Consider the following 21065-nt stretch of genomic DNA (forward strand, 5'->3'; position numbering starts at 1 on the left):
TGCGTGGGGGGGTGGGGGAGGTAGCGGCAGACCCCGGTAATTAGTACACCCTCTCTTGGCACAACTGGCTGTCAGTAATTGAATAGCTCTGGACTCATAGGGGGTAATTCAGACCTGATCGCTAGGGTGCGTTTTTTGGAGCCCTGCGATCAGGTAGTCGCCGCCTACAAGGGGAGGAGAAATGTTCTGTTCAGGTGTGTGATCGCATTTGTAGCAGAACTGCACAAACAACAGTTTGTACAGTCTCTACTCAGCCCAGGACTTACTCTGCCGCTGCAATAAATTGCTGGGGCCGGAGCTGACGTCAGGCACCCTCCCTCCAAACGCCTGAGCCCATCTGCGTTCTTCCGGACACTCCTTTAAAACGGTCAGTTGCCACCCACAAATTGCCTCTTCCTGTCAATCACCTTGCGATTGCCCGTGCGATTGCTTTTTTCACACCATCCTGTCACTATGCACCGATGCCCAGTGCAGTCGTCTGATGCGCCGGTGCATAAGCATGCGCAGTTCAGACCTGATCGCCCGCTGTGCGAAAACACACAGCAGCAATCAGGTCTGAACTACCCCCGTAATCCTTGAGCTAAAAGCCCATGGTAAGTACTGTGGCTAATTGAATTCCATCTACAATGGGCTTATGCAGACTAAAGGCTAGATGCATCATCGCTGAGGTCACAACACTGTGTGAGTGTGTTACTTATTACATATATTCTGATAATGGCATCTCATGTTCTTGTGACGTTTGTCAACATTTTGAATCATGCTAAAAATGGTTTATTATTAATGAAAAGTAAAACTCCCCAAAGGTAAATATCCACAAATATACATGGAGCTTTATACATCAGTTTCAGTGAGTGCTCCGGGAACTATTTATCACACTCCTATTTCTTACAACTGACAGTTATTGCCAAACAGCCACATTACTGCCCATAAGGCTGATTAATAAGCTCAAGGATGTGTTACAGTTAAAGGCAGCGGATATTCAGTGTAAGCTATCATGGAGGTCTGTTACACAAACATACACTAATCTACACCTAGAACAACATATACTTATCATCAAATCCCCAGAAGATCAATTCCACCACAAAGCCACTGCAAAGACATGCCACTTTTATAGTTCTATCCGGGTCAGCACTGTTTTGTTTTTGTTTGTTTGCTTAAAAATAATGAATGAATGTGTGGTGTTCCCCACAAAAGTGAAACCAGCACTAGTGCTTCAAGAAAATCTGGCGGCAAAGAGTGTGGTGTCCCACCAAATGTTCCACTACTAGCGCTAGGAGTTTGACCCCCTAATCCCCACCCCAAACCGTCCCTTTAGTGCCTAGCCGTAACCCCCCAACAGCCTAACCCTAATGTCTACATTGTGATAATTCTAAGAATGTTGACGCATTGCCTGTTGACATTTTAACATCATAATCATAACTGTCGACATTGAGGTGTCAACATTAAGAATGTTACTGTTGGCCTTTTGACTACTTCCCCTTAGTGCAGGCTGCATGGGGCTATTGTCCCTAGAGTGAACAGGCAGACAAAACAAACCTAGAAGAAACCAGTCCTGTGCTGATAGCACAAGGGCTCTTCCCAGTACTGATTAGCTGTAGGTAAAACAGTTTTAGTAAGTGCTTAATTTATGCTTCAGTTATATTACCTAAACACTCACATTTCTTGAAAACTTTGCTTAATACAAATGGAAAATTGTGTTTGATGTTGGAATTATGTTCATTTGAAACATACAAAATCTGGACTGTATTCCTGTTAAAAGCACTTTAGAGTCTTGACGGAACATTTACAGTACTATAACTTCAGTACACTGATGTGCCAAAAGTCATGGGATAGCAGTATGTAGAAGTAATGGTAGGTGCATCGTACTGTGACGTCATGGAAATTCCCATGCCTGCATCAGTTGTAATCTGGCAAATCGTGAGTCTTTTAGAACACCGGCTAGGCTGCTCATGTCAGGGCCATGTTAGTTTGAAAAAAAATGATAGTGGACGCCCAACGGAAGAGACCTTCCATTTATGAAATTGTGTGGACATTCAACGTTTCTCTACCTATAGTGTTACATGTGTACCAGGAATACCTTATAGAAAGCATTACCACCTGCTGTGGACAGCGCAATGGCCGACCACAGGTGCTTTATGATCATGGCAGCAGCATTGGGCCAGAATTGTCTGTGGTAACAGACAACCAACACTGGCTCAAATCACATAAACATTTAATGCAGGAGGTACCAGATACACATCCCACAGGTCAGTGCAGCATTCTTTCGCTTCCATGGGATAATGTGAGAAGAAGACCCACCAGAGTGCCTCTGTTAACACCACAACACTGGACACATCATCTCACCTGGGCTTGTGACGTCGCTCATTGGACCCTGGAGGACTGCCAATTTGTGGCATAGTCTGATGAGTCACAGTTCCAGTTGTGTCGTCTGATGGTAGGGTTCTGGTGTGGCGCAGATTCCATGAGGCCATGGACACCAGTTGTCAACAAGGCACTTTTCAGGCTGGTGGTAGTTCCATAATGGTGTGGGGTGTGTTCGCATGGGTTGGGTCCCCTGGTCTGCATGAACACGTCATGAACTGGTAACTGCTACGTTGCATTGCTTGGTTTTGCAGCCATTCATGGACTTCATGTACCCCCACAAAGATGGAATATTCCAGCAGGATAATGTTATCGGTCCCAAAGTTGTCCAGAACAGGTTCGAGGAGCATTCTGGAGAGTTCATATGAATTGGTGTGTCCACCACGTTCGCCTGACATGAACCCAATTGAGCATTTATGGGACATGATGGAGAGGTCCATTCGCACCTAAGATCCTGCACCTACATATATCAGGGAGCTGTGGGAAGCTATCCAGGCAGCATGGGTCAACATCTCCATAGGTCTTCAGTTCACTTGTAGAATCAATGTCACATGAAATTGCTGCACTTCGCCAGTCTACACGATACTAGACACCTATCCCATTACTTTTGGCACTTTAGTGTATATTTTTGAAAAATCCATTAATAGGAATTAAAATAACCTTTTTAGTTTTAAATTCACATTTTATATAAATAAAAGGATTTGTAAATCTCCTTGTCTGTCATTATATTTCTAGCATTAAATGTTTCTTAGAAGTATAAAAAAAAGTTTTTAAAATGTCACAACATTGTAAAAGTTCTAATTTCCACCAGAAGGCAATGATACGAGATGAGAATAAGGCTTATTTATAAGTGTGCAAATATGCACACAAGCAGCACAAAGAGCCTGAGTCATGCGCACTGCCACTGTCGGACGCAGTTTAGCTATTTTTTTCTCCTGCACACGTGTCTAAATCACACTGCATTGCGCATGCATCCAGAGGGCCTTAATCATGATTGTACGTAATGGACGATTGTGACATGCAAAGGAGAGATTAACGGCAGACTGCACATGTGCTGCAATCTTAATACACATACGTCAAGCTGCCTCTGCAAGCCCACTCGCACTGAGGAGTCCATGGAGATGTGATTGACAGGAAGTGACTGTATGAAGGTGTTAATGGGGAGTGGTTGGGAAAACGCACTCATGTCATGGCCATTTTCGGGGAGTATATTTTGCCGTCAGCTGGGAGCTCGTACATGCAAAAACACAGCGCCTGTGTCGCTGCTGCTGTTGTGTATCCATAGGTCTACCCTTAACCTCAATGTTCCTTGTTTTTGTGTATAGGCTTTTACAGGTATAGGTTTTTGTGTGTACGCAATTGTGAATGAGTTTGCAATCGCTGTGGTAGGCATCTCTTTTCATTCCTGGGAGGCACCTCCACTTGCTAACATTAGCAGCTCTGTAGCCTAGAGAACTGCAATTGCCATTGCATCTGCGTACAAACATGTGTTAGTCCTAGAGTCCGCACACACAGAGTCACAGTTGTGATTGAGACGCTCATTCTCAGAAATGTCTTGAGAATGCAGATGCGTTGAGATTCATTTAAACTGAGCAGTTTTTTAGATGGAAGAACTGACAATTTGAAATTAGCGACTCTGTCTTTCTGTCATGCAAGTTTTCAGTAGGATTCACACAGTATTTTCCGAGTGTAGGTGCACATGCCAGGCAGTGGGCATGTACCTTAAAATTATCTCACTGAAATAGTAAAATTGGCAGACTAGATGAGCCAAGTGGTTCTTATCTGCCGTCAAATTCTATGTCTCTAAGTACTGTAGGTACAGTCTAGCAAATGAAATAGCAGTGTATATTTTTTTTATGAAGTTTGAAAGTGATCCTTACTGATCATGATTTATCTTAATATCATTTAGAGTTCAAATTAAAAATTATTAATGGTTCTAGTTCCAAGACATTTATACGCTAAACCCAAACAGTGTTTTGCTTGTGCTATTGTGTTTACAGTGTAAAGGAAATGATGGAAACATTTCTCATTTCAGATTGAAGTGATGCACGACTATCAAGAGAAGCGAAATTCTGTGCAATTATTTATTTCAGAAAGTGAAGACAGTTTGGATATACTTAAAGGGTAATTGATTTATGTGTGTGATTTATTGTGTATCCATGGTGATGTGTAATAATAATGTATCAATTGCACAACTTCTACAACTCCCCTACCATCTTATCATTTGCCTATATAGACCCGAGCCTATTGGGAAAAACCAGTAGAATATGTTACAGTTGCATAGGAAGAGGTACTATATATTGCCACTTTAAAGGTGACTGGTAAGACCTTGCTTTGATTACTGTGTACAGTTCCAGAAGTCCTATTTCCAACATTATCACATCTTATGTCAGGACTTCTCGTGTGCGCGAAGGGGGCGTGGCCTCATGTCCGCTGGGCCAAGTCCCATGGTGTGCGCCATTTTGGTTGTCTGACTGTGTCATGCCCATCTTTCGGCATTATGGGGCAGGGACGTACAATGAGGTAAATGACTTAGGAGGCACTGGCTAGTACCAGAGCCAGATGTACACACAATAAATGAGCCAAAGGACACATGTGGGCATTATACACAGGTGTGGCAGTATATACTGCTGGAAATTTGGTGAGATTTGATCAGAGATGTTTGGAATAGGTAGGCACTGCTATAGACTTTTTACTCCAGAGTTTCGACTATAAAAATGAGTAGAACAATACAAAGAAGATATTTCTAGTATATTCTTTGTATTTTTCATATATTTTTTGTATTGTCAAAACTCTGGCTTATACGTTAGTATGACAGGAAAAGCTCTGCCTCACTTGCCTCACTCCGCCGCATGTCACTGTTATGGGATGAGCCCAGTACTCCAGGGACGTGCAGTCAGGGGAAGCAGTGCCTCCACTGTCATAATGATTAAAATAATACACAGGAGATATTTATAACAGATTCTGTGTCATATATATCTTCTTTGTTATTCTAACCATTTTCAGGGTGAAATGCAGTCGCAGGAGTCAATGAGCGGTGCCTCCAGGTGACTGTAGTGAAGGAGCGGGGGCGGGGCCAAACAACGGGCTGTAAAAGCCCATTGAAAAATGAGTGTAAAGTGGCACCTGTTACACTGCCTCAATGACAGGGGCGTGTTTTCAGTCCACATGAAAGCATGCCCCATCAGCCTAGCAGTGATTGGCGCAGCGGATCCAGTGCTGCTGGATTCGCTGGGTAGCGGGCATATGCAGCGGCGGAAAACAGCGGAGGTAGCGGGCGATTGCGGCTGCGGGACCCGGCGATGATAGTGTGGATGGCCGTAGGCTGGATGCGGATGGATCCAGTCCCTGCTAGCCATTGTTCCGACTTCGGCAGCATGTACCCATTTAAAAAATGTCGCCGTAGAGCCAATTGTGAAACTGAAGATTGGCTCGCTGCGTCATCGCCCTGCCCCCTCGACTGGCTTATATAAGCCAGTGTGAGACAGCAGCTGGGCAGTTTGTCGGTAGGGAGGGAGCATGGAAGAGCTCCTGAAAAAAGAAGTCTCCGGAAAGCCCTGGCGGCGGCCATGAAAAAGAGCTTAAAGGCCGCAGCCATACAAGAAGAAGACGTTGGAAGTCCTGGGAAGGGGGCGGCCAAGAAAAAGAGCTGAAAGGCCGCCACCCCAGGTGTAATAAATTATTAAAAGATTATGTGTTGAGTTTTTATTTTAATATTTTCTTTACAGGTGGACTACAGGTGCCAGCGGGCCCTTTATGTCCAGGCATGCTGGCACTTGTGGTTCTCTAAATGCCAGCATGCTGGGACAGGCTTGCTGGGACCTGTAGGCTATCTGTAAAGAACAATATTAACATTCAATGAACCCCGCATCCACCGCCACCAGGGTGGGTTGTTTTTGCTCGGGAGGTGGGACCCCATTTTATTTTTTTGGTGTCCCCACTTTCCGAGGAATTCCTGCCCTGGGCTGACCAGTTTGAGGGCTTGTTAATGTGATTGCAGGGGGACCCCACACTGGGTGTCCTTCCTGCTTTGGCATTATCCCCCTTGCTGGTTGTGCCTGGTGCTGGTTATTGTTAAATGGGGATACTGCACACATTTTTTTTTAAAGAAGGTGGGGGGGAGGTTAATTAGCAAGTGCCTCCCCAGTCATAGAACTCACTGCACGTCACTGCAGTACTCCGACAGCTGATGAGCTGCATGCAGCATCCCTTTATTTCTCTGCATCTAGAGCAGCAGAGTGTCCCCCAACCTCTCAACCACCTGAGGGCCAATGCCCAAAATTTGGTCTGTCTCGCTGAAATCAGGATGATTGTGAGGTATGTAAAAAGAAAAGAATGAATAAGAAAATGTATAATAAAAGACGCCGGCAGTTGCAGGTTTGCCTTAAGCAAGGTTACAGACAGTGGTTATATAGAGAAACATTTAAAAATATAAAATGTATTAATACAGTTTAGGAACACAATATAAAAAAAAAGAAAAAAAAGAGGATGTCTATAACAAGGAGAGACACTAAGAGGTAAATTTACTAAGGTGGGAGAGTTTTAGAACTGGTGATGTTGCCTATATGCTGGCCAGGTAGTTTTCCCCTTTCAGAAATGTGCTGCCACTGGTCCTTACTGTCCTGTGCAATGCAGGTGGAGCAGCCACTGTGTCACAACTGAGGGCCTGAGCTGACGGGAGGCAGCCTCAGTTGTAGGGGCTGAGATGTACCGGAACCTGGGAGGTTGTATCAGACCCCTGGACATGTAAGTAACATGAATAATAACTGCCCGAAGGCGTGACCACGACAACTTGGATAAAAGTCAATGATGTTTATTATGACAACTCCGCAACACAGCAGCAGTAAAAGAAAACGTAAAAGTCAGCAAAGAATAAATACAGTTCCTGGGTACTACAGGATGGCAGGAGCCACAGGGCACTGGTAGTGTGAGATAGTTCTTATGATCTTCTAGATGGAAAGTCCTTACCAGGCCCGACTGTAGCAATGGAGATAACCCAGGATTGTGCCAGCTGGTGTTCCAGGAAAAGCTGGGTTGCTGAAGATAAAACAGCTGCTGTGGATACTGGCTGGAACCAGACTGTTGTTAGCACGGAGTGGATACTGGCTGGAACCAGTTAAATAATAAATGAACTTGGGAGCGATGAAATATGAACTGAAATGTAGAACTTGAGAGCGGAGAAATAATAATACCGGTGGAGAGTGGTAAAGTGTAGAAAGGACACCGGCCCTTTAAGGGAAGCTGTACTCTGCTGGAAGCTGAGCTGGAAGCAGGTAATGTTGTAGCTGGAAACAGATGAATCCACAATGGATTGGAGAGTCAGGCTACACCGCAGGTGGAATGCTGGTGCGGGTCTCTATGGTGGAAGTCTTGAGACAGGAGCTGGAACCTGGAAGACAATCACAGGAGAGAGACAAACAGGAACTAGGTTTGACAACCAAAGCACTGACGCCTTCCTTGCTCAGGCACAGTGTATTTATACCTGCAGCAAGGAAGGGATTGGCTAGGCAATTATGCAGATTATCAATACTGAGAACAGATTGGTGGAAATGATCAGCTGACAGAATCCAAGATGGCTGCGCCCATGCAGACACTTGGAGGGAAGTTTGGTTTGTAATCCATGTGGTAATGAAAACAGTAATGGCGGCGCCGGAGACAGGAGGCGCCAGGCTGACAGATGCACATCCAACCACGCGGACACAGCGGAGGCCGCGGCTGACGTAATCGCCACTCAGACACTCTGCATGCAGAAGTTCAGGGACGGCGGCAGAGGCCGCGGGAGACGCCATGCCAGGTGTAATATGGCGTTTACTGTGACAGCGTCCCAGAGTGACAGGAGAGGATACAGGAATGTACACATCAGGATAACAGATGGAATCCGGTCCTGGAGCGCTGAGCCAGCCTTAGGAGGCATCTGATGGGTAAGAAATGGCGTCCAGATACCCGGATCGTGACACACTGCCCATGCACCGACTGCTACTGTATCTGCATTTTTCTGGTTGACAAGGAGATGGTTGAATGGCTGGGTACTGCACCTCTCTGAGAGCTGTAGTCTGTGGGGGATAATAACTGCTATGCGTTCATTCTGCCACCTGGCTTTATTTCCTGGATGTTTCGCTGCTGTTTCCTAATCTCATTTTTATTTTTCTATATTTCTTATTATTAACCTTATAATATTTCTACTGCACCGTAACCTTATATTGTAGCAAGTCTCATTTCTAATCCTGGGACTGTTAACTGTTTCATTATATAAGGACTTTCTTCTTGTTCTTGTTGTCTAATACTTGGACAAACCACTAAAAATAGGTTTAAAGGTTCCTTTCGTTTTTGTTTTGTTCCAGGCATGTCATCCATGAGCTAATAGAGACTGAGCGGATTTATGTAGAAGAACTGTACACTGTTTTATTGGTGCGTTGTTCTGTGATCTTCAGTGTGACTTTTCTTATAGATGTATCATACATTCCTAATCCGTGATTTGCTATGTGATTTATCTAGTGCTTTTGGGTCATTAAGGGGGACATGTACTAAGCAGTGATCAAAGTGGAGAAATGAGCCAGTGGAGAAGTTGAACATGTCAACCAATCAGCTGCTCTGTATACTGTTATAGTATGCAAATTATAAATGTTACGTCAATGCTGATTGGATGCTATAGGCAACTTCTCCACTGGCTCAGTTCTTCATGTTCATCACTGCTTAGTAAGTGTCTTCCTAAGTATTAATTTTGAGAATAAGCAAACATTGCATAGTGTATATGCTGACTACCTATATGCTAGCAGAACTAATATGGCCTCTTAATTGGTGAAATACCTGAGAATAACCATTTTTGAGCATGCCTTTAAATTAATTGGCCATGTGACTGCTGCTTGCCTGTATGTTATGCACAGGCTGCACTTATAGGGCCCCATGTGATCTGCCACTAGGACTGAGTGCTGAACGGCCTGATCTGTACAATGTGGCTACTTGTGTGTATGGCAGCTTTGGAAAAAGGCATGTCTGTCAGAGTGACAAGGTGTGTCATATTTATGTATAAGGCACTAATAGGTTTGTTTATTAGGGTGCAGTTTTTCAAGATTGCTTGTTTTCAGCAATATTTGCATCAGGATTTAAAGCAGCATTTTCAAAAAAGTAAAAACCTGGTATGTTGGGTTGGAAAAGATATATTTTCAAACTGAAGACGACTGCTTTATTGCCTCTTTAACTCCTGCAGCAAAAATTGCACACTAATAAAAAACATACCCAAGACTCAGCGTTCTTGTGAATGTGGCTTGTGTATTGTCAAAGCAAAAGAAAAGGCATTATATACATGGGAAACTATCACACATCTGTCAGTGTCATATGCTCTGTGTAACTGCTTGCAGACCAGCTTGTAAAAAACGTTTATAAGTACAGGAAAATGGAAAAAGTTTACAGTTTTTTAATTACAATTCTGTAAACTTTGTTTATAGTTTTACTTATATAAGGTATTTTATCTTCTGTCAACAGAAATAACCTAGAAGGTGGTGAGAGGGATGACACGTAGTATTTATAGGTGACACAATCTGCCTGAATAAGCATAAAGGAGGTATAGGAGGGGAACAGGGTACAGGCTGTGCCAGCCTTGTTGATACAGTGACAGTCAGTGATCCTGCACCCAGACATTGCGGTAAACAATGCACGTGTGGCATATTCACTATAGGACAGGACTCTGCCAAGTAACCTTTCATTTTGCACTGTCACATGCGGCCAATAACTACAGACAAGCAGTGTCTGAGCATTACAGGTTACTGTATTGTATTGTGAACAAGTGAATATTATTAACTGATTTATCAATAAACATAGGGCTACAGAGCTGAGATGGAAAACCCAGCAATGATTCAGTTCATGCCATCATCTTTGAGAAATATGAAGAATATTTTGTTTGGAAATATGCCAGAGATATATGAATTCCACAATAAGTAAGGAAACACATTTTTGCTGTCATATTAAAATCCATTGAATAGGCCTTTATCGTGAACTGAGCACCATCTGCAACTCAATTCTAGATAGAGTAAAGCTGATTAAACAAGTAACATAAAACACTTTCTTAAGTCAACACATAGTAATGATCCAACATTCACTGTCAGAAAACAGTAAACTTAGATTTATTGGTAGCTGTGGCCTTTTTTATCCACCAACAATGACTTCAACCAGATATTATCTAGAACTATTGATCACTACAGGAGGTATCCTGGACAGTTTCTCTCTACAGAGCTGGTTCAACTCATTGATGTGTTTGGATTCACATGTGTGACATAATTTATATAACTCAGCTTATTCATCGTTATCAGAAGAAGGTTGGGCTTTGGCTTAGACTGTTGGACATTGTAACATTTTTTTCTTCCTCACAAGTGTTTTTCTGTAGATTTGTGTGGTTATTTAGGATCAGTCTGGGTATACATTCAGAATGTTGACATTTTTTTCTGAACCTTCTCATGATGTTAGGGTTGGGCTAGGGTTAGGTTACTGCTGTGGTTAGGGTCAGGGCTGGGCTAGGATTAGGTTACTGCTGTTTTAGGGTAGGGTTGGGCTAGGGTTAGAGTACTGCTGTGGTTAGGGTTGGGATAGGGTTAGGGTTGGTCTAGGGTTGGTTTACTGCTGTGGGTAGGGACAGGATAGGGTTTGGTTACTGCTGTGGTTAGGGTTGGGCTAGGGTTAGGTTACTGCTGTGGTTAGGGTTGGGCTACGGTTAAGTTACTGCTGAGGTTGGGGTTGGGATAGGGTTAGGTTACTACTGTGGTTAGGAATGGGTTAGAGTCACTGCTGTGGTTACAGTAGGCCTAGGGTTAAGTTACTGCTGTATTTAGGGATAGAGTTGGGATAAGGTTAGGTTATTGCTGTGGTTAGGGTTGGGATAGGGCTTGGTTACTGCTGTGGTCAGAGTTAGGGTTGGGCTAGGGTTTAGTTACTGCTGTGATTAGGGTTGGGCTAGATTACTGCTGTGGTTACATTTATGGTTAACCTAGGGTTAGGTACTACTGTGCTTAAGGTTGGGCTAGCGTTAGGTTACTGCTGTGATTAGGGATAGGGGTGAGATTGGGTTAGGTTACTGCTGTGGATAATGTTGGGCTAGTGTTAGGTTGCTGCTGTGGTTAGGGTTGGGCTAGGGATAGGGTAACTGCTGTGGTTACGGTTGAGCTAGGGTTAGGTCACTGCTGTGGTTAGCGTTAAGCTAGGGTTAGGTTACTGCTGTGGTTAGGGTTAGGGTTTGGCCAGGGTTAGGTTACTGCTGTGGTTAGGGTTAGGGTTTGGCCAGGGTTAGGTTACTGCTGTGGTTAAGGTTGGGTTAGGGTTAGGTTACTGCTATGGTTAGGGTTGGGCTAGGGTTAGGTTACTGCTATGGTTAGGGTTGGGGTAGAGTTGGGTTACTGCTGTAGGTAGGGTTAGGTTACTGCTGTGGTTAGGGTTGGTCTAGGGATAGGGTAACTGCTGTGGTTACGGTTGAGCTAGGGTTAGGTCACTGCTGTGGTTAGGGTTAAGCTAGGGTTAGGTTACTGCTGTGGTTAGGGTTAGGGTTTGGCCAGGGTTAGGTTACTGCTGTGGTTAGGGTTTGGCCAGGGTTAGGTTACTGCTGTGGTTAAGGTTGGGTTAGGGTTAGGTTACTGCTATGGTTAGGGTTGGGCTAGGGTTAGGTTACTGCTATGGTTAGGGTTGGGGTAGACTTGGGTTACTGCTGTAGGTAGGGTTAGGTTACTGCTGTGGTTAGGGTTGAGCTAGGGTTAGATTACTGCTGTGGTTAGGGTTGGGCTAGGGTTAGGTTACTGCTGTGGTTATGGATAATTATACTTACCGTATCAATTTAAAACTGCATGAATCACATCTGCCGTCGACAGTGTCAATATTCAGAACATATTAGCATTCTGAATGTCGACATCCTGACATTTTTTACCACGCCGGCAGTCTCATGCTCTAAAAACCAAGTGTTGTTAATAGCACAGAAAGACAAACTAATGTGCTGTCTTTCTCTACTCTGACTTGCACAATGTTTTGTTTTTTACTTGCATTAGAGTATTTCTACTGAGCCTAGAAAGCTGCATTGGAGCACCGGAGAGGGTTGGTTACTGCTTCTTAGAAAGGGTAGGTACACAGATCGTGCAGAGCCTGGATTGGATTTACATTACACATTTACACAGAATTTCAGCACTTCTTTTCTCTACCTATTAAGACTACAGAAAAAATAGTACATATTTATCCTACTAACTTTTAAAAATCTTTTGTTATCTCTGCAATAGATTTAAAACTGCAAAATGTTCTTTGCCTCTTTCTGTTGGCCCAAAATAACTGGAATCCGAATCATAACCTGATATGAATCTTGTGGCCCATGATCTTCTAGTGCAGACACCTGGTTCAGTCTATATATTAACAATTACAGCATCATCATCATAAGAACATTTGCTATGCAGCTGAGCATATGCTACTGGCAACTGTGCATAAATCGGTCTTGGATATAGGGCCTAATTCAAGGCTGATTGCAAAATAACATTTTCCACTAATGGGCAAAACCATGTGCACTGCATGGGGGGGGGGGCAGATATAACGTGCAGAAAGAGTTAGATTTGGGTGGGTTATATTGTTTCTGTGCAGGGCAAATATTGTCTGCTTTATTTTTACACTGTAATTTAGATTTCAGTTTGAACACACCGCACCCAAATCTAACTCTCTCTGCACATGTTATATCTGTCACACCTGTAGTGAACATGGTTTTGCCCATTAGTGGAAAATGTTATTTCTCTAACGTCTTTGAGGATGCAGGGACTCCGTAAGGAGCATGGGGAATAGACGGGCTCCGCAGGAGATAGGGCACTTTAAGAAAGCTTTGGACTCTGGGTGTGCACTGGCTCCTCCCTCTATGCCCCTCCTCCAGACCTCAGTTTTACACTGTGCCCAGAGCAGGATGGGTGCACTGCAGAGAGCTCTCCTGAGTTCTCTGCCTAAAAGCATTTTTGTTTGGATTTTTTCTCTACTTTTTCACAGGGAGCACTGCTGGCAACAGGCTCCCTGCACATCGAGGGACTGAGGAGAGAGGAGCAGACCTTCTTGTCTAAGATAGGCTCTGCTTCCTCGGCTACTGGACACCATTAGCTCCAGAGGGGGTGAACGCAGGTTCTTACTGGGCATCCACCCCCGGAGCCGCGCCGCCGTTCTCCTCACAGAGCTAGACAGAAGTCGTCAGGCGGCAGAAGCCTTCAGCTTCACGGAGGTAACGCACAGCACTGCAGCTGTGCGTCATTGCTACCATACACCTCACACACTCCGGTCACTGTAAGGGTGCAGGGCGCAGGGGGGGGCGCCCTGGGCAGCAATATAAACATCTCTTATGGCAAAAGACAATATACATGTACAGGTGGGCACTGTACATGTATATAAAAGAGCCCCCGCCATTTTTTTGTAAGTTTGAGCGGGACAGAAGCCTGCCACCGAGGGGGCGGGGCTTCTCCCTCAGCACTCACCAGCGCCATTTTCTCTCCACAGCACCGCTGAGAGGAAGCTCCCCGGACTCTCCCCTGCTTACACACGGTGAAGGGGTGTTTAAAAGAGAGGGGGGGGGCACATAATTGGCGGATAACATATTATACAGCGCTGCTGGGGGAAAACATTTTGTGTTGGTCTCCAGGATCATTGCGCTGGGGTGTGTGCTGGCATACTCTCTCTCTGTCTCTCCAAAGGGCCTTGACAGGGATACTGTCTTCAGGAAAGGGGTTCCCTGTGTGTGTGAAGTGTGTCGGTACGCGTGTGTCGACATGTTTGACGAGGAAGACTCGCTTAATGTGGAGGGGGAGTGCTTGAATGTCATGTCGCCGTCGGCAACGCCGACACCGGAATGGATGGATATGCTGAATGTCTTGAATGCAAATGTTAATCTATTGCATAAAAGGTTAGACAAGGCAGAAGCTAGGGATCAGTCAGGTAGCCAGTCCATGCCTGTCCTTGTGGCGCCAGGCCCTTCGGGGTCTCAGAAGTGCACCATATCCCAGATCAATGACACCGATACCGACACAGATACTGATTCTAGTGTCGACTATGAAGATGCAAAATTACAGCCGAAGGTGGCAAAAGGTATTCGGTACATGATTATTGCCATTAAAGAGGTTTTGCATATTACTGAAGAACCCCCGGTCCCTGACACGAGGGTACACATGTATAAAGGGAAAAAGCCTGAAGTCACCTTTCCATCCTCATTTGAACTAAGTGAATTGTGCGAAAAGGCTTGGGAATCTCCGGATAGGAGACCACAAGTTCCCAAAAGGATTCTTATGGCGTATCCTTTTCCACAAACTGATAGGATACGCTGGGAATCTTCGCCTAAAGTAGACAAGGCGCTGACACGCTTGTCCAAAAAGGTGGCACTGCCTTCTCAGGATACGGCTTCCCTCAAGGAACCTGCTGACCGCAGGCAGGAAATTACCTTGAAGCACATTTACACTCATTCAGGTACTATTGCTAGACCGGCTATGGCGTCGGCCTGGGTTTGTAGTGCGGTTGTGGCATGGGCAGATTCCTTATCTACGGAGATTGACACCTTAGATAGGGATGCTATTCAAATGACCATAGAGCATATCAGAGATGCTGCCTTGTATATGAGAGATGCTCAGAGAAACATTTGTTTATTAAGCTCCAGAATAAATGCTATGTCTATTTCTGCTAGGCGGCTCTTGTGGACCCGACAGTGGACGGGAGATGCCGATTCAAAGCGGCATATGGAGTCCTTGCCTTACAAAGGGGAGGAGTTGTTTGGAGACGGCCTCTCGGACCTTGTCTCTACGGCTATGGCTGGTAAGTCGAATTTCTTACCTTATGTCCCCCCGCAGCATACAAAAAAGGCATCTCATTATCAAATGCAGTTCTTTCGTTCCAATAAAAACAAAAAGGTACGGGGATTGTCCTTTGTTGCCAGAGGGAAAGGTAGGGGAAAGAAGCTGCACACAGCTAGTTCCCAAGAGCAAAAGTCCTCCCCTGCCTCTGCAAAGTCCACCGCATGACGCTGGGGCTTCCCGGGGGGAGGCAGATCTAGTGGGGGCTCGTCTTCGGTTTTTCAGCCACGTCTGGGTTCACTCGCAGGTGGATCCCTGGGCATTAGAGATTGTTTCTCAGGGATACAGGCTGGAATTCGAAGACTTGCCTCCTCGCCGGTTTTTCAAATCTGCTCTGCCAGCTTCCCCGTCAGAGAGGGAGCTATTGTTGGCGGCAATCCAAAAATTGTATATTCGACAGGTGATTGTCACAGTTCCTCATCTCCAGCAAGGAGAGGGATATTACTCGACCCTGTTTGTGGTTCCGAAACCGGACAGTTCGGTCAGACCCATTTTAAACCTAAAATTTCTGAACCTGTACTTGAAGAGGTTCAAGTTCAAGATGGAATCACTCAGGGCGGTCATCGCCAGCCTGGAGGGGGGGGGGGGATTGGATGGTGTCCCTGGACATAAAGGATGCATACCTTCATGTTCCGATATTCCCCCCTCATCAGGCGTTCCTGAGATTTGCAGTGCAGGACTGTCACTACCAATTTCAGACGTTGCCATTTGGGCTTTCCACGGCCCCGAGGATTTTCACCATGGCGGAAATGATGGTGCTCCTGCGCAGGCAGGGGGTCACAATTATCCCATACTTGGACGATCTCCTCATAAAGGCGAGATCTCGGGAGAAGTTGCTGGACAGTGTGTCTCTGTCCATGAAGACGTTGCAGATACACGGCTGGATTCTCAATATACCGAAGTCCCAGCTAGTCCCTACAACGCGTCTGACCTTTTTGGGCCTGATTCTAGACACAGACCAGAAAAAGGTTTTTCTTCCGATCGAAAAGGTTCAGGAGCTCATAGCCATAGTCAGGAACCTCTTAAAACCAAAAAAGGTTTCAGTGCATCATTGCACGCGGGTCCTGGGGAAGATGGTGGCTTCATACGAGGCCATCCCTTTCGGCAGGTTCCATGCGAGGACCTTTCAATGGGACCTCTTGGACAAGTGGTCCGGGTCCCATTTACGGATGCATCAAAGGATCACCCTGTCTCCCAGGACCAGGGTATCTCTCCTGTGGTGGCTGAACAGTGCTCACCTGCTAGAGGGTCGCAGGTTCGGCATTCAGGACTGGGTCCTGGTGACAACGGACGCAAGCCTCCGAGGCTGGGGAGCAGTAACACTGGGAAGAAATTTCCAAGGTCTCTGGTCAAACCTAGAGACTTGTCTCCACATCAAAGTGGTGGAGTTGAGGGCCATATACAACGCCCTGTGTCAAGCGGAGGAATTGCTTCGGAGAAATCCGGTTCTGATTCAGTCGGACAACGTCACGGCAGTGGCTCATATAAACCGCCAAGGCGGAACAAGGAGCAGAGTGGCCATGGCAGAAGCGACCAGGATTCTACGCTGGGTGGAAGGCCATGTAAGCGCACTATCAGCAGTGTTCATCCCGGGGTTGGACAACTGGGAGGCGGACTTCCTCAGCAGGCACGACCTGCATCCGGGAGAGTGGGGACTTCATCAAGAAGTCTTCGCACAGATCACGGATCGATGGGGACTGCCTCAAATCGACATGATGGCATCCCGTCTCAACAAAAAGCTAAAGCGGTATTGCGCCAGGTCAAGGGACCCTCAGATCGGTCTATGTGTTTCCTCCTCTTCCTCTCATACCCGAAGTGTTGAGAATAATAAGAATGAGCAGGGTCAGAACAATCCTCATTGTTCCAGATTGGCCACGGAGGACTTGGTATCCGGAGCTGCAAGAGTTGCTCACAGAAGATCCGTGGCCTCTTCCTCTAAGGCAGGACCTGCTGCGGCAGGGGCCCTGTCTGTTCCAAGACTTACCGCGGCTGCGTTTGACGGCATGGCGGTTGAACGCCGGATCCTAGCGGAAAAAGGAATTCCGGAGGAAGTCATTCCTACCCTGATCAAGGCTAGGAAAGACGTGACGTTAAAACATTATCACCGTATATGGCGGAAATATGTATCTTGGTGTGAGGGCAGAGCTGCTCCTACGGAGGAGTTCCATTTGGGCCGTCTGCTTCACTTCCTTCAAACAGGAGTGACTTTGGGCCTAAAATTAGGGTCCATAAAGGTCCAAATTTCGGCCTTATCCATTTTCTTTCAAAGAGAATTAGCCTCTCTTCCTGAAGTACAGACTTTTGTGAAGGGGGTGCTGCATATTCAGCCTCCCTTTGTGCCTCCGGTGGCGTCTTGGGATCTTAACGTGGTGTTACGTTTCCTCAAGTCACCTTGGTTTGAACCACTCAAAACTGTGGAGTTGAAATACCTCACGTGGAAAGTGGTCATGTTGTTGGCATTAGCTTCGGCTAGACGTGCTTCAGAATTGTCGGCTTTATCACATAAAAGCCCATACTTGGTTTTTCACGTGGATAGGGCAGAGTTGAGGACTTGTCCTCAATTTCTGCCAAAGGTGGTCTCATCCTTTCATATGAACCAACCTATTGTCGTGCCTGTGGCTACACGGGACTTGGAGGATTCCGAGTCCCTGGATGTGGTCAGGGCTTGGAAGATTTATGTGACCAGAACGGCTAGAATCAGGAAGACTGAAGCTCTGTTTGTTCTGTATGCGGCCAACAAGGTTGGCGCTCCTGCTTCAAAGCAGACTATTGCTCGCTGGATCTGTAACACGATTCAGCAGGCGCATTCTACGGCAGGATTGCCGTTACCGAAATCGGTTAAGGCCCATTGCACTAGGAAAGTGGGCTCTTCTTGGGCGGCTGCCCGAGGGGTCTCGGCATTACAGTTGTGCCGAGCAGCTACTTGGTCGGGGTCTAACACCTTTGCAAAGTTCTATAAGTTTGATACCCTGGCTGAGGAGGACCTCCTGTTTGCTCAATCGGTGCTGCAGAGTCATCCGCACTCTCCCGCCCGGTTGGGAGCTTTGGTATAATCCCCATGGTCCTTACGGAGTCCCAGCATCCTCAAGTACGTTAGAGAAAATAAGATTTTACTTACCGGTAAATCTATTTCTCGTAGTCCGTAGAGGATGCTGGGCGCCCGTCCCAAGTGCGGACTTCTTCTGCAAGACTTGTATATAGTTATTGCTTACATAAGGGTTATGTTATAGTTTATCGGTTGAACCGTGGCTATGTTGTTGTTCATACTGTTAACTGGGTAGTTTATCACAAGTTATACGGTGTGATTGGTGTGGCTGGTATGGATCTCGCCCTTAGATTTACAAAAATCCTTCCTCGTATTGTCCATCTCCTCTGGGCACAGTTTCCCTAACTGAGGTCTGGAGGAGGGGCATAGAGGGAGGAGCCAGTGCACACCCAGAGTCCAAAGCTTTCTTAAAGTGCCCCATCTCCTGCGGAGCCCGTCTATTCCCCATGGTCCTTACGGAGTCCCAGCATCCTCTACGGACTACGAGAAATAGATGTACCGGTAAGTAAAATCTTATTTTTGCAATCAACCTTGAATTAGGCCCATAAAGGGTAATTCCAAGTTGATCGCAGCAGGAAATTTTTTAGCAGTTGGGCAAAACCATGTGCACTGCAGGGGGGGCAGATGTAACATTTGCAGAGAGAGTTAGATTTGGGTGTGGTGAGTTCAATCTGCAATCTAAATTGCAGTGTAAAAATAAAGCAGCCAGTATTTACCCTGCACAGAAACAAAGTAACCCACCCAAATCTAACTCTCTCTGCAAATGTTATATCTGCCCCCGCCCCCCTGCAGTGCACATGGTTTTGCCCAACTGCTAAAAAATATCCTGCTACGATCAACTTGGAATTACCCCCATAGTGCTTAAAATACTGAAACAAAGATCTGTTAAGCAAAGTTACACAAAATTAACAATATACAACCTGACAAAGTACCCACTGAGGTTGGCTCAGGTGAGTGACTACTATAGAATATTGGCAGAGTAAACAAGGCCACTTTCTGTGCAGAAAAATATCAAATAATTTGGATCCTCATAAGCCAATAATTACAGCTACTGAATGGTACTGTATAAGGGACTTCTCATCACTGTAAATTTATAAGCACCCATTGTCTAAAGATCTATTGAAACAGTCTAAGGGGGTAACGTAATTGCCTGCTGTAATTTTTCAGGAGGTAAAAATTAGATTTTTATTTGGGCATTCCAATTAGAGCCTGTTTTTACCACCTAAAAAATAACCTGTTTTCGGGCGAAATCGCATAGGATCTGTGATAAGGTCACAGATACATGTGTTTTCGTATTTGCGATAACAGGCCACTTATTTTCCTGAAAAAAATCCCTGATAAGTGCCAGTGTTGGGGTGCCTTTGGGGTTAATTGGATAGCCCCGGGAGATCAATTAACCCACAGTAAATGACCATGGACATTGAATTCACCCTATATACCTTTTAAAAAACTTGTTGTTACCTTATCAATAAGTACAAGTGGTCAGGGGAACTGAGCTACAACTAGACCATTGGTTTTGCTGTGTTACACAAACTATAGTCAAACTAGATTAAGTAATGTTATAGTATTTACTGTCCCCTACCGGGGAATGTACAGGGGCACATTGCTAGTTTATGTAAGTGTAATGCTTTCTTGTCCTTTATGTGCAGAGAGGATATTTCCAGATGTACGAGAAGTATTGTCAGAATAAACCTCGCTCAGACTCCCTCTGGAGGCAGTTTTCAGACAGTGCTTTTTTTCAGGTATATGTCAGATATTATTGTTATTAGTGCAAACGTGCATCCTCCACTTTTACCTAACCACATTATACACTGAATTAATATCCATGTAATCGTATGTAGCCATGATTTAGAGGCATCACTTTGATTCAGCATTAGTGATGTCTTGGTGAATTGAGTGGCTGTTTGTGAAAATGGCTGCCTCCTCTGTGTATAAGGAAGTAGTGTCATGTAATTGTAAAGTATTTCTAAGGTAAGTAATTACAGTATACTCTTAATTCAGTGTTCCATTAACTTCTCTGTACAGAAATACATTTATACCTGTTGTCAGCTACTTTCACAAAGTATGCAGTAAACATATGCATATAATTATACTAATTACATTATCATGTAAGTTAATGATGTATTACTTGACTGCCAACACCTCATTGTCTGCAGGAATGCCAAAAGAAATTGGAGCACAAACTTGCACTGGACTCATATTTACTGAAGCCAATACAACGCCTAACAAAATACCAGTTGCTATTAAAGGTAAAGGTGACATACTGTACTGTCTGTTGTCGTTTAGCAATACCTGTCTTTATAGATTGGATGACAACCTATATATATTTTTTATCCTCTTGAAATAGCTTGCATCTGATAGACTTTGTTTTAGCTGTCCTCCTGTAAGTAATTAAGTCATTTTCAAAATCTCTGTGGAGGAAAACAAGTATGGCTGCCAGTCACTGGCACTTAGCATGCACTGTGGTGTCAGAGAGGGGAGAAGGAGGGAAAGAGACAATGGGCCTGATTCAGATGTGGTTTGAGGGAACATCGCTGCTGCATACTTGGAAGCAGCAACAATGCACAGATATGGTAATGCCGCAGGAGGCATCTTGTATAAGTAGACACCTCCTGCATCGGAACACTTGTGCCACCATCGGCGACTGTGTGACCTATGAAATCATGTAAGCCAGCCACCACAGCTCCTACTGAGTGCCCAGGAAATCTACGTCTTCCAATGATACTCTTCCATTTTGGGAAACCTAGGCCATTGTTGCGCCCTCCCCACCCCCAAATGTCTGCAGACTGTCAATCTCTTGACATTGGCATCTGTAGTGTGTCCGATGGCGC

At 45.2% G+C, this 21065-nt stretch overlaps 1 protein-coding gene across 5 annotated transcripts in view; it reads left to right on the top strand.

Annotated features, from left to right (window-relative positions):
• The window catches only part of MCF2 (MCF.2 cell line derived transforming sequence), a 360378-nt gene that overhangs the window by 256777 nt on the left and 82536 nt on the right, over nt 1-21065 (top strand). For all 5 annotated transcript variants that reach the window (XM_063937419.1, XM_063937417.1, XM_063937415.1 and 2 more), the window contains 6 exons: nt 4397-4485; nt 8703-8769; nt 10180-10295; nt 12384-12453; nt 19884-19976; nt 20391-20483. In XM_063937419.1, coding sequence (XP_063793489.1) covers nt 4397-4485; nt 8703-8769; nt 10180-10295; nt 12384-12453; nt 19884-19976; nt 20391-20483 — 528 coding nt within the window. The remainder of the gene's footprint in view (nt 1-4396; nt 4486-8702; nt 8770-10179; nt 10296-12383; nt 12454-19883; nt 19977-20390; nt 20484-21065) is intronic.

The sequence above is a fragment of the Pseudophryne corroboree genome, chromosome 8, assembly GCF_028390025.1.
Source record: "Pseudophryne corroboree isolate aPseCor3 chromosome 8, aPseCor3.hap2, whole genome shotgun sequence".
Classification (NCBI taxonomy): Eukaryota; Metazoa; Chordata; class Amphibia; order Anura; family Myobatrachidae; genus Pseudophryne; species Pseudophryne corroboree.